Here is a 15,051-nt window from a genome sequence, read left to right on the forward strand (position 1 = left end):
TCAGGGAAGAGTTAATGAGGGCCTGAAATAAGGAGGTGGCCACATGAATGGACAGGAGATGGGTGCAACAATGAATGGACAAGATTATCAAACGATTGACAATGTGAGGGGGGAGTGAAGAATTAAGAAAAACACTGAGGTTGAGAAGCTGGGTGATTAAAGGATGGTATTGTCCTCAACGGTAATAGGAAAGTTTGGAAGAATTGAGGGGAAAGATGAGTTCTGTTTTGGACATGAATTTGAGATAACTATGGGGTACACACAGTTGGAATGTTCCATACGAAGCTTATTAATCCTTAGGAGAGAGAATTCCTCCAGTTCCTTTCAGCAGCATGACAGAAACATGGAAGGAGGCAGATAGCCGAAAAATTCAAGGGGAGGGGGGGGGTGTCAAGAAATGAGGAGAGACAGGACAAGAGCAAAAGATTCAAGAATAGAGGAGAGTGGAGAGTTGAACTAGTCACTATTAGTTTGAGATGAGGAGTGATAATGAGTGAGGGAAACCAAATAGGAAGTTATTGTGATAGTCCAGGAAAAAGGTGATGAAAGTCTCCAGAGGAGATGTAGAAGTAGAAAGGACAAGATCCAGCAACTGACTGGATATGTAGAGTGAGAATGAGAGGAAAAAAAAGAGAACCTAGAGACAGTTCATAAGCAGTCATAATGCATGAGCAGAGGCTGAAATCAGACAGGTAAGAGAACCAAGAAAATGTCTAAAAGGAGTGGATAGTAAACTGAGTCAAAAGCTGTTAAGAGGTCAACAAGAGGATTGAGGAAAGGCCATTGGATTTGGCATTTAAGAGATCACTGGTAACTTTGGAGATGACAGTCTCGGTTCAGTGAGGTCATCAGCCAGACTGCAGAGGATATAGGGAGGAGACATAGTATTACAAAATGCTCCTGCAATAATTTATATTGCAGTCCACTTTTGTGTACCCACTCTGTGGCCTTAATAAAATTCAAGCATCATAATTGTTGTTGGCTATATACTAGCTAAGGGTATCTTGAGTGCAACATATACACAATAAAAATCTCTCAGGATACTTTTTTTCCATCTCTAACCAACTTTTTTTTTTTTTTGGTGAGGCAATTGGGGTTAAGTGACTTGCCCAGGGTCACACAGCCAGTTAAGTGTTAAGTGTCTGAGGCCGGACCTGAACTCGGGTCCTCCCAACTCCAGGGCCGGTGCTCCATCCACTGTGCCACCCAGCTGCCCCTCTAACCAACTTCTTAAAGGAAAATTTTCTTGATCCCCAAATCTTCCACCTACTAGTGCACTTCCTTCCCCATACTGTCTTAACCTCATATTTAAAGGGAGAGAGCAGATGAGTAGAGCATTAAATGAATGCTAAGTCAGGAAACCTGGGTCACAGTACAGGATCTGCTATCATTTACTACCTTTGTAAACCTGACTTTCCTTATTTTTAAATTCAGATGATAATTCTTGCCTACTTAACAGGATGGTCCCAATAATCAAAAATTTAATAGCTGTGGAAAATTTTTTTAAACTATAGAGGGTTATATAAATATAATTATTATAATTAAGTTTTAAATATGTTGTAAAATGAGAACACAGACAAAGGTAATCAATTCTTGTCTATTTTTACATTTACTATCAAGGCTGTATCAATTTTATCATAACATGTTTATTACAAAATTGACTTCCAAATACATTGTAATTGTACAAAAGTCACTTTTACTAAAACCATGAAAGTTTCCAATTTTCTTAATGTCAAAAAATGAAAAGGTTTTGCAATGCAACAGAAAGTCGATTTCCTTAGGAATGGTCACAAAACGATAAATTCAGCCTTCAGCACGTGGAAAAATTTGATTAATTAGGATTAATTAATTAGGATTAATTATGGGAAAACTAGTCTAAATTAATAAAACATAGAAAAGTTATCTTCAAAGAAATGAAATTTTGCTTCTTTCTAGGACGTGCAGAACTAAAGTAAACCTAAAAAAGTGGTATGAAAGAAGCATTATTTTTAACAAATAAACAAAGATTTATAATTAGCATATTAAAGCATTACCTAAGTACCTGTGGGCTCTGCCACTTTGCAATTAAATTACATGTTAATGAATGCTTCTAAAAGCCCTGGATAAATCCATTTCTCACAAGAAGCTAAACAATTTCTTTAAAGTTTTGTTTAAACTCTCTTTCCTTGAAAACTAAAAGGCAGATCATTTCTATTCAAATTTTCACAAACGCTGATCCAGTGAAGTCCAACTGAATAATGTTTTACTATGTTTGGGAATCTATGACAGCTTTTTATTAAACCTCGGTATGGTTTGATATTAAATTTAAATATTTCATTTATGCCACATAGATACAACTCTTCATTATCAATACGGTAGATTATCCACCAGCAAATTTAAAATTCCAGACTGACTTCCCTGTACCACAGACTTCAGGGTTGCTTTACTCTCAATTTGCTCTTGTCAGGTGATGTGTTCTCTCACAGAATGCAAATTAATTTTAATAACAACCTTAGCAAGACAAGAAATAGGCAAATTTCTTGTGCCCCCCCCATCACAATGCAGTGTAATGTCAGTTAAAAAATATTTGGGATTACCAGTTTGAAACACACAAGTTAGTGCAGCTATATTGAGAATGGACTGAACTAGACAAAAATAACACCAATTCAAAGCTACGGGAAAAGTAGTTAAACTAATCCCAGAGACTTTAGAAATGTCAGTACTTCTTGTTAATGCTGCATTATCTCTTCAGAGCTGAGTAGCAAACTAATCATTTAAAGGGATTTGGCCTTGGGGCACCTACACACAGTCGGTCTGAGAGATTTGCATCTTGTTCTCAACGTGAGCTGTTAAGAATTCTAGAGCTCTGGGTGCTTCTAGCAGCATTTAGAGTAAGAATACTCGGCTTGTAAACTGGAGGGATGCTGCCCAGTCACAAAAAGTAATGGGAGTAAGAAAATGTGCTGCCAACTTTTTAAAAAAGTTACTTTGCATAAGTATACAAGAAAAATCATACTGTATTAAATTTCACATTATTATGATGACATAGTAAAACATTTTCCATTGAAAAGAAAATTTTAATAAAGTAGCTTACACATCAACAATATGAACTGTGTACAAATGGCTCAAGGGCAACTGCAGTAAGCTACTGCAATTGCCAATACAGGGAGTCCTTTAGGACCAAAGGCCTGGGGCAATGCTAAGCAAGAAAAATTTGGCAAAAAAAAAAGTTTATTATTTTCAAGCTTCTGTTAATTAATGCAGATAACCCAAAAGTAATGAAGACTCATTTCAAGTAATTACTCTGCTTACAATTTTATTTACATAGGAATTATTATTAGTGGTCTTTAATGTTTCCCTTGTATTTACATTTTTATATACAAGCTTATAATTGAAAGGTAAAGAAACTGTACAATAATAAAAACAAAATTGGAAGAAATAACTTGGTTCCAACTAAAGAAATGGATACATAAAAATAAAATTTAACTTAGACATGTGGTATTCTCAATATGGTTACTGCCAGGATTCAATGCTCCTCTACCCTCTATTAAATACTTTCCAGGACCATAGAACACAACAAAGTAGGTGACTGGGAAGAAGAGAATGACTATAGTCATTCATTTCAGGAACTGGGGTTTCCTCCCCCAAGCAAGCTCCACTACTAGGAATAACTACTGAGAGGCCCTCCCACATCACAGTGCTGGAATAAACAGTGGGTTGGAAATAAATGGGCATTCTCAGGTTCTCTGTTCCTAAAGAGGCAGACACCACATTGACAAGGATACCAGAACTGTTAGCTTGAACACTACATATTAACAATATAAATAATGTGCTTACAGGTAGTTATAAACCAAATTGCAACATAAAAGCATTCTTTAAATAAGTAGCATGTTATGCAGATACTGCTCTTAACATTCAAATGATTCATTTTAGTTCCAAAATTTAAATGTTGTAGTGATAAATTTGATCTCAAGTCTACCAGTGATTAACATAATCAATACACAATAAATATCATCAAAGTTTGACTCATTAGAAAAAGTTAATGTTGAATTGTTTTACTGCTATCATTCATTTCCATTGATTAAAAAAATTAGGTTTTCGTCATCTAGAGCATATTTTGCAAGTCATTGACTCAGCTATAAATTAAGGTTTCAAATGTCAAATCTATATTTACAAAATTTCATTGTTCAACAGTGGAAGGATTTTAAGTACAAAGAATGTCACGTCTTTGCCAAGCACCATGCTACTTAAAACTGTCAGCATTACATAATAGGGTAGTTTCTTTACTGTGATTAAACAATCACTGTAAAACCTCGCTCTAACACTTATGGATTGACTACCAAAGCCAAAACTTCTGCCCACTAAAGTGCAAAGAAAAACTTTTCCTTCCACCATTTTTTTTTGCCATTTTCATAGTGTTTTATGACTTCATGAATAAAAACATTTCTTAGACTAGAAATGGAAAGGCTAACATTCCTCTGTTGGTGAGAATCTCTTAAGGAATGTCCACATAATTTTTCTTCAATAATGAACATAAACTACTACAGAAAAGAAATACCTGAAACCAGTGAAGTACAATCTACCACCATTTCCAGTTCCTGAGTTACACATATTTGCCCCAACTGATGGATGAAACTAAATGACATCAGTGACCCAAATAAGTTTAACCCAATATTTCAGTCTTAGGCACATAGACAACAAAGAAATTTATTTGGTCCATAATATTTTCAACTGGTTAAATCTGGAGGTATATCTGTACTGAGGGGTTTGGTTCATAAAGTAGTTTGGGGTTCAGACTATTTAACATGCCCCCTTTTGACCTCCAAAAGTGCCTTTCTGGTAACTGTTAAAAAGAAAATAATCATGCCTCAAAAACTTTAAGTACCAACCAAAATTATTTTAAAATTTTATTGCGTTAAATTCTTTACCTCAAATTATGGAATATGAACTAGCAACTTTCAAAGTTTGTCTTTGTGAAAACTGTTTCCCCCACACAATACTTTTTTAAAAATAATACTGGCAACAGGATATCCATTTATCTAACTTTTGCCACTGAGTGAAAATTTAACATATGTCCATCTCTCTTGATTCTTCTGGATTTCTCCAATATTTTTCTCTACTGTTTTTCACATAGAAAAAAGTATTTTATTAAATTGTTTTCTACATTTCAATTAGTCTTTTAATTGTGAAGATTAGCTTTTCAGTGCTGGACTATGGTTCTTGTCCCCTTCTTTAATATCCTTCATTACAGATGCAAACACCTGAAAATGATTTGAAATAAAGATTAACTCTCAAACATTCTCTCTGGGATTCCTCTCTGGGAATGCATATTAAATTAATTGATTTCTAAAAGTAATGGGGTCACAGTAGTAGGGTACTAGCTATTAACTTAAAAGAAAAGAAGCTTTCTTTTGGAAACATCAACATGGTTTTTCCCACCCCCTAACCCCTCCTCTCCAAAACCTTTGCATTTCTTACATTTTGTTTTGTTAGGTCAAATTTTAGATTCTAATGTTATGGTCATCACCTGGTAGAATACCCACTAAATTACCAGTTGAAGAAGTAGTGTGGAAGAGAAGAAAATGCACGAGGCGTGGAATCAAGACAGGGGTTCAAATCTGGTCCAAGTCACTTAACCTGTTTTACTCTCAGTTTCCTCATCTGTAAAATGGAGATAATACTAGAGCACTACCTACCTCAGAAGGTTAAAAAGCATTTGGGCAACTTTAGTGTGCTATACAATGAATTATTCCTCCTCTGAAGCTCCTAGATTCCATTTCTATAGATTGTGGATCAAATTATACCACACATATGTATTCGTAGTAATTTACAAGGTGTCTGCAAAGTCTGTATTTACTCTTTACACCACATATTTCCTCTAATGTGCTGGATGATGGTAAGAAATTTTAAGTCAAGAATCTTGCATTTGACCCTTACATGGGCAAATCACTTAACCACACCAAGCCTCATTTTCCTCATCCTTAAAATGGGAAAAATAGTAACTCATAACTGGCTTGTATGATAATATATCTACATAATACATTTTGCAAATTTTAAAGTGTTATATCAATGTCAGTCATTTTGAGGGAGAAATGTGTAATGGAAAGTGAGTATTTCGGTTAAGATAACAAAGGCAGAAACAGAATAAAATTGTCACCAGAGCTTAATCCAGACCACTGGACAGAAGGGGGAACACTAGAACAGATCATAACCCAGGAGAAGTGACGGGGTGATAGGGTACTTAAGATACTTAGAAGTCTGCTAAAGCAGGGTGCCTAATAATTTCTCAAAATACCTTAAGAATAATTTCCTCCTTGAAAGTGTAGAGGAACCAAGGAGAAGTTCTAAATCTGGATCTGATTGTCACAAACAATTCATGATGTGGAAATGAAGGGAATCTTGTCGGGGGAGGAAGGAATTAACAACTCCATCTTAGTATTTCTAACAGAGGTGGCAGAAGTGTGGCTTAATATAACATATATACTAAATTTTAAGAGAGCTGATTTCAACTGGATCAGAAGAAAGGAAGACAGAATCCTATACACTATCATTCTATAAAGTCAGCATGGGACAGATAGAAAACTCTCAAAAATGAAATTCTGAGACACAGACAGATAATTCTAATGTGGAGATAATCTGGAAGTTTTCCACAGAGAACAATATGGATAAAAAAGAAACTCATCAACCAATATAGATTTTCAAAAGAAATGTATAACAAGACAGAAGGACAGGTAACAGAAAATGAATCCCACAAAGTTCCCCTCATTTCTACCCCATGAACTGTTTGTGACAATCAGATCTAGAATAGAACTTTTCCTTGGTTCCTTTACCTTTGAATGAAGAAATAATGAGTTTATGTTCATGAGATGTTCCTCTAAGAATAGTACCACGAATGTTAAGGCTCAGTATAAAACATAGGGGTCAGGAAAGCTAAGCACAACCCAAAGAATGCTTTGTTTTTAGGAATATTAGAGAATATTAGAGAAAGAAGTTTGAAGAAAGGGATAGAACTGCAACTTAGGGTGAACAATGACAACTGATGAGAGAGAAGGCAGAGTTGCTTAATTATTATTTTGCTGCTTTTTTTCTCTTTTGTTATTCAGTTTTTCTTGGCAAAGATACTGAAATGGTTTGCCATTTTCTTCTCCAGCTCATTGTAAAGATGAGGAAACTGAGACAAACAAGGTCAAGTGACTTGCCCAGGGTCACCCAGCTAGTAAGTGTCTGAGGCCATATTTCAACTCAGCCCTTTCTGATTCCAAGCCTGGTGCTCTATCTACTGCTCCACCTAGCTGACCCCACCCCCACCCCAGCCTGCCTTTTAAAAAATCTCTACCAAGAAGGTTTTTTGGATTGGAAAAAGGGAAAAAAATTGGCAAATCCAAAATTAATAAAGTGATATTAAAAGAAGAGGTTCCTAGCCTCTGTTGAGGAATTTAAGTCATCTGGTCAGTTAAAACAATGTAGCATACCCCAAATTCTGACTGCTTAAATACTTTAATCTGCTTCTTATATGCTTAACCACAGAATTGAGCTTGAGCCTTTTACAGTAAATGACTCTTCTTTTGAAAAATATGTTGAGGAATTGAGACAACCTGGTAGGTGGGGCGGAAATGATATGATTGTAGCTTTTGCTAGACATCACCAGCTGAATGTGATAGTTCATCAGTTGAATCTGTCCCTATTGAAAGTGGAGGACATCCTCTAGTATATACACCCTTTGAGAGGCTATGTGAACTCCATGAGGCAGGAGCTGTGGTCCAGGCGGGACCTTTAGACTTTTCATTGCATAATTTAAACAATTTGGATTTTAAACATCACAGGTCCAAATGAACTGTATCTACAAGTAAATGAAAAAAGGGCAAATAAAATTGTTGAAATACTATCAATAATCTTTGAGAGATCAAAGAATATCTAAGATCTATTACAGAATTAGAGATGGTCATAAGTTTCTTCTGATTTAAAAAAATGAAAAGGATGCCGTCTGCAAATTAAGCTTGATTTCAATTCCAAGAAAAATTCTATAGTATATGAAAAGAATCACTTTAAAAAGGAAGCAGTAAGCACAAAAAGACAGTATTTATTAAGCACCTACTATGTGTCAGCAACTGACTAAATGCAAAAGCAGATGCTGACAAATCAACATCATTTCTTCTGGAGAATGCCAACTATTTGTTCCCTGGACAACATCTCCACCCCCCACCCCCCCTCAGTTGTTCATCCCTCTCCATAATCTTCAACCTATCCCTAAATATTGACTTTTCCTCTGCTGTCCAAAAACTTGCCAGGGCCTCCCCATTCTTTTTTTTTTTTTTTAGTGAGGCAATTGGGGTTAAGTGACTTGCCTAAGGTCACACAGCTAGTAAGTGTTAAGTGTCTGAGGCGGGATTTGAACTCTGGTACTCCTGATTCCAGGGCCGGTGCTCTATCCACTGCGCCACCTAGCTGCCCCTCCCCATTCTTTAAAGGAAAACACTACCCTGACTTGATCCTGTCATACCCTCAAACTACTGTGCTGCATTCCTCTTCCTTTCACATCTATACTTGCTGCTTCCATTTTCTCTCTCCTCACTTATAAATCCCTCAAAATCTAGATTTCAACTTTAACACCCAATTGTGTTAAGTTAATCTCTCAACCGCAAAATTCAATGCTTCTTCTCAACCCTCATCTCTGCCACATTTGACATAGCTAACCATTCCTTCCTCCTATACATTTTTTCCTCTCCCAGGGTCTTTGTTAACATTGTTCTCTCCTAATTCTCCTCCTACCTATCCACCTGTTCCTCAACCTTCTTTGCTATAGAACCATCCACATCTAATGCCTTAATCATGCATCTCCCCCAAAATTGTGTTCTGAGCCTTCTTCTCTCCCCTTTCTGTAGTCAGTCAACTAGCATTTAAGCACCCAATACATGCCAGGCACTGGGGAATACAAGGAAAGGCAGAAGACAATATCTGCTCTCAAGGAGCTCAGAGTCTAATCAGAGAGACAACATTCAAACAACTACACACAGACAAGACAAAGACCAGAGGAAAGGCAGTCGCATTAAAGGGCTTCAGGCAAGGCTTTGGGCAGAAACATGAAGGAAGCCAGGACTTGGAGGTACAGAGGGAGTCTGAGGCCTGGGAATAGCCAGTGAAAACAATGAGTCTTGTGTTCAGCAAACAATGAAGACACCAATGCCACTAGATTGCAGAGAATAAAAAGAGAGAGGAGGGGGAATGTCCAGTGTTAGAAGACTGGGAGGGTGAGAGGTAGGAGACTGTGGAGGGCTCTAAATGCCAAAGAAAGGATGTTTATTTGAACCTGAAAGTAACAGAGAACCACCAGAGGGAGAATGAATTGGAGAGTAACATAGTCAAACGTGTGCTTGGAGATCAATTTGAAAGCTCAGTGGAGGATGTCTTAGTAGAGAAGAGAGAGATCTGAAGCAGGGGGACCAATAAATAAGGTATTGTGATAGTCCAGGCATGCAGCGATAAGAGCCTGTAACATAGTGAGTGCAGTGTCAGAGGAGAAAAGGGAGTATCTGTGAGAGTTGTTGCAGAGGCAGAAATGACATGAAGTGGCAACTGATTGAATATGGGGATAGTGAAAGGGAGGAGCTAAGTCTCTATCCACCTTCTCAAGGAATCTCATCAGCTTTCAAGAGTTCACTGATCTCTATAGAGATGAATCTCTAATCTACCCATCCAACCTTTTCTAGTCTCTCCTGACTTCCAGGCCTGCATAATGAAGTGCCCATTGGACATCTCCAAATGGATATCCTGTAGCTATCACAAACTCAACATTACTCATCACCTTCCTCCCAAACCTACCCTTCACCTAAACTTCTCTATATCTGTAAAGGTCATCATTATCCTTCTAGTTCACCAGGTTTCACAACCTCAGTCTTCCTGGCCCCTTACTCAGTTCCCAAGTCTTATCAATCCAACTTCCACAACACTTTTCCCATCCATGATCTTTCACATCTGGCCACCACACTCATTCAGGCCCTCCTCACCTCTTCTTTATCTACTTTAGCACTTTTATCTGCATTATTAAAAAGTCACAGAAGGCATACTTATCAGATTGCAAGTGATCAGATTGCAATGGAGGAGATGGCTAACAAGATGTCGGCATAAGGATTCAGAAAGATTTTGACAGGCTAAAATAGTGAGCCAAATCTAATAAAATAAAATTTAAGAGGGATAAATGCAATATTCCACTTGGACTCAAAAACTAACTTCAAAATTTAAGATGGGGAATTTCAGTAAACTGTAAGCTCAATATGAGTACATAGTGTGATGTAGCAGTCAAAAAAATTTAAATTTTTTGATACATGAAGAGAGGCATAACATAGAGAAATAAGGAAGTGACCATACTACCATAATCTGGGTTATGGATATATCTGGATATTATTATGGATATATCTCAAGCATTGTTTTCAGTTCTGGACACCGCAATTTAGGAAAGATACTGTTAAGGTAGAGATGGTTCAGGGAAGGGTCTCAAGTTTATGTCATGTAAATCTTAGTTGACAGAACTGAGGACATTTAGCTGAGAAAAGATGAGGAGGGGGGACAGCTGTCTAAGTATTTGAAGAAGAGTGGTCAAATGGAAAAGCTCATATGCTAATTCTGTTTATCCCTAGAGAACAGAAGTAGAAATAATGGGCAGAAATTCTAAAGAGGCAAATTTGGGTTTGATGCAAGGAAAAACTTCCTAACAATCAGAGTAATCTAAAAATGGAATGCATGGCCTCAAGAGGTAGCTGAGGTTGGCAAACAAAAGCTGAATGAGCAGTTGTTGGGAGTATCATATAGAGCAGGGCTTCTTAAACTTTTTCCACTCACAACCCCTTTTCACCAGAGAAATTTTTATACGACCTGGGTATGTAGGCATATAAAATAGGTATGCATAAACATTTTACTGTTGCCAAATTTTTCACAATCCCCACAATCCATATGGGATCAACACCCGGAGTTTAAGAAACTTTGGTATAGAGAAGATTTCTGTTTGGACACTGGTTGGATTAGACATCTAATGAATCGGTCAGTAAATAAGCACTGAGTGCCTACTATGTACCAGCACTGCATTAAGCACTGGAGATTTTTTAAAAAGGGCAAAAGACACTTCTTGCCCATGAGGAACTTCCAATCTAATGCGGGATACAACAAGCAAACAAATAAATACAAACAAGCTATATCCAGGATAAACAGGAAATCATCAATGAAAGAAAAGCACTGGAATTCAGAGAGAATGGGAAAGGCTCCCAAGAGAAGGAGGAATTATAGTTGGGGCTTGAAAGAAGCCAGGAAACAGAGATGAGAAAGGAAAGCATCCTTGGCATATGGAAGAGCCAGAGAAAATGAGATGGAGTGTCCAAGGCCACTTCTGACAGAAATTCTGTGATACTATTATGACTCATATCAATATGGAGATAACCCTGGCTTCTCAAAGGTTGTATAAATAACAGAACACAAGATCTATTAAGTCTTATCAAACCAGAAAGGTCTAAAGCAAAAAGCTTGAAATACAAGAATCGTGTAGTAAACTTGAAGAGCTTCATTATCAGAAGGTTGGTCTCCAGGAGGAGGAAGGAATGGAAATTCATGAAATATGGAGGGTGGTGATTTGTATTGTCACACAAATCAAATTAGAGATCTTCCAAAGTTCTACATATTTGGCAATTAATACTAAAGTATATTTTTATTGTTGCTTCCCTTCCACTGTTATATTTTATTGTTTTATATTCTGTGTGTATAGATTCTCTCCCTAAGTAGGTTATATGCTCTTAAACAGAATGATTGTTATATTTTTTCTAGCCCCTGTGATATATAGAATACACAAAGTATTCTTTAAAAATAAATTATGGATTTATATTTTATTATGTTTTACATTAAATGTCATAGAAATAATTTATTCCCCTAGTAACTATAGGAATGTTGTGAATTACAAGTTGTTTATATTCATAAAATGTAGAAAAAATTTTTTTAGGACTGCAAGGGTAAAAGAATGCATATTTCATTCTATAACATTTAGAGAAGACCATAAACTAAGCTATTCTCAAATACATAAAAATGACTGCAAACTTTTTCAGCAATGACATTTGAGAAATTTGTAACTCTCACAGGTTTGACAAAGGACTGATTTAATCTATTAAAGTTGGGGAAAAAAGACTTTACCTGTGTCCATTTTTTGGTGCTATTCTGCATCTGAATAGCTGCTATACAGCTGAAAAGCTTTTCTGATGTGATGTCCTCTGGCAGTTTGGTTAAAAACTGTGCTATATGAATAAAGTCCATTTGCAGAAGTATATCTTCATATAATCGAAGGATTCCTAATCCTGTTCTAAATAAAAATTCTTCTCCATCTCTACAAAAGACGTCCCAAACTCGGCAGGCCAGATCAAGTGGAAGTGACTTGCTATACAGCGTGAAGATCCTAAATTGGCAGAAAAAAATTAACTTGCTATTAGATTGTGATTTATAAAACCTCTTCAGAGACTTCTGTTTCACTGGCCAACAGTCTCTAGCACACCTACTTGTGTGAAAACACAATCAATACAAACTTCTAAGATGTCCCCTTGGTATAGAAATCCAGCCCACAAACATACATCTCATGAATCAAAGACAAATTCCATCTTAATTCTGAAACCATATTCCATGTTGCTTACTACTTTTTAATGAAAACATTACCTTCTTGAAATAGTTTATAATGAAATAAAATAAAGTTCTATAATTTGTGAATTAATTAGTTTTGTAGATTTAACAATCTAGTACAAAGGGAAAAAAAACCTTAAAGGTATCAAATCATGCATACGTTTAGTAAGAGCTTGTATATGACATTTCTGAATAAATTATACATGTGATGCATATCAACCAATGAATAAATGGCCTAATATTTCAGGGTATTTATCATACATTTGAAGACAATTACACATATAGATACACACACACTAATAATATATTGTAGGTAGTAGTAAAAACACTTTAAATGGTAAGCATATTTCATTTTTTAAATTAAATTTTATTTTATTTTCATACAAAGACTAGCCTTCTTTCTCTCTCTCCCACTCCGCCCTGCCCCGACACACACTTGAAGAACAAAATCTGTTAAAAGCACATATAGTCAAAACAAAATTTCTAATGGGCCACGTCTAAAAAAAAATATATATATATATATATATATATATATATATATATACATATGTATCCATCTGTGCTCTGAGTCCATCACTTCTCCATCAGGAGGGTAGGCAACATATTTTTACTATGAGTCCTCAGGAATTGTAATTGGTTAATGTGTTGATCAGAGTTCCTGAATTTTCTTCTTTTTTTTTTAAACTATATGTTTTGTTTTAATCAGTCAAGATGCCTTCTATCTTTCTCCTTCCCACCTCAATCCCCCCACTCCAATGAGAACATAAGAAAAACAAAACCCCATTACACACATGTATAGATAGTCTAAATAAGAAAAATTTCCACATCGGCTAGGTTCTAAAAATGTGTCTGATTCTGCATTCTCAGTACTTGCCCTCTCTATCAGGAGGTGAATGCCATGCTTCCTCATTAGTCCTCTGGAATTCTGGTTGGTTATTATTACACTGAAAAGAGTTCAGCAAAATAGCAGTCCATCACATTCACATACCATACATAATTTGTTGAGCCATTTCCCAATCTATGGGTACTCCCTCAGATTCCCATTCGTTATCACCTCAAAAAAAGCTGTATTTTTGTACATCCTTAGAATTTGTTTTGCTTAGACTAATCCCTCCTTTTAATCTACCCTCCTTCCTTCTTTTTCCTTCCTATATCTGTTAAGTGAAATATATTTCTCTCCCCAACTCTGTGTCTGTAATCTTCCTTCTTTTTGACCAGTTCAGATAAGGGTAAGGTTCAAGTGTCAGCCACTTCCTCTACCTCCAACTTGTTTGTACAGATGTCTACCTGTACACTCTCATCATGTTAGATATTTCCCACTAACCTTCCTTTGCCTTCCCCCACAGTGTGTTTCTCTTTCCCTCTCTTTCCATTAATAAGATCATCAAGACAAAGTGGAACCACTCCTAGGTCTTCTCTAATTGAATTCCCTCTATGAGCTCCAATGATGAAAGCGTTCAGAGGGTATCCTCTCTCCGTATTTGAATGTAAGCAGTTTATAATTGTTTAGTTCTTTATCATTGTACATTCATGTTTATCTTTTTCTGTTGCTTTTCATTCCTGTGTTTGTACTTCAATTTTCTCCACAACTCTGGTCTTTTCATTAGGAATGCTTGAAAAGTTCTCTATTTCATTACAAACCCATTATACCCCCTATAGCATTATATTCAGTTTTGCTGGTTTAAGTTATTCCTAGATCTAAGTCCCTATTCTCTGCATTCTGGAATATCATATAGAAAACTCTCTGCTATTTTAGTGGTGGCTACTAAGTTGTGTGTGATCTTGACTGTAGCTCCTTGTATGTAAATCCTCTGCCTTCAATGCCTTTACAGCATTGTTGTGAGAATAAAATGTATTGGAGGGGGCAGCTAGGTGGCGCAGTGGATAGAGCACTGGCCCTGGATTCAGGAGTACCTGAGTTCAAATCCGACCTCAGACACTTGACACTTACTAGCTGTGTGACTCTGGGCAAGTCACTTAACCCCCATTGCCCCGCAAAAAAAAAAAAAAAAGTATTGGGAAGCAATATGTAAACTAATGGCCTCATTAGCATCTATTTGGTCCATTAAAATTTTCAGTGGGTTTGGATAAGGCAAAGCTCTCAATTCCCTTTCCAATTCTTTCTTCCACAGCTCTCATTTCTTTTCAAGATTTTCCTCCAAGCAATCTCATTCCATTTATAAAGACATTTTTAAAACAGCTTTTAAAATTTATTGCTTTTTCTCTTCCAAAAATTACATCTACGCTATTTTTCTCCAAAGCAACACTTGTGATGTTTTGGAATCATTCTCTTCTATATTTATGTCTTGAGTGTCCCTGCCACCATAATACTTCATTATGGCAGGGTTCTTTTTATGTTTGCTCATTCTTCCTGGAACTTGATGTTAGGTCTGGGCCCTGCTACACTTCTAGGGGTAGTCTTATTGC

The 15,051-nt window shown here is 36.4% G+C and overlaps 1 protein-coding gene across 2 annotated transcripts in view; it reads right to left on the minus strand.

Annotated features, from left to right (window-relative positions):
• Positions 1-1,586: 1,586 nt before the first annotated feature.
• Positions 1,587-15,051, minus strand: part of TBC1D12 (TBC1 domain family member 12) — a 124,506-nt gene continuing 111,041 nt past the window's right edge. For both annotated transcript variants that reach the window (XM_043982871.1, XM_043982870.1), the window contains exons 12-13: positions 12,148-12,406; positions 1,587-5,240 (exon numbers count right to left, since the gene is read on the minus strand). In XM_043982871.1, coding sequence (XP_043838806.1) covers positions 5,172-5,240; positions 12,148-12,406 — 328 coding nt within the window. In that variant the 3' untranslated portion in view covers positions 1,587-5,171. The remainder of the gene's footprint in view (positions 5,241-12,147; positions 12,407-15,051) is intronic.

The sequence above is a fragment of the Dromiciops gliroides genome, chromosome 2 (genome assembly GCF_019393635.1).
Source record: "Dromiciops gliroides isolate mDroGli1 chromosome 2, mDroGli1.pri, whole genome shotgun sequence".
In the NCBI taxonomy this organism is placed as follows: Eukaryota; Metazoa; Chordata; class Mammalia; order Microbiotheria; family Microbiotheriidae; genus Dromiciops; species Dromiciops gliroides.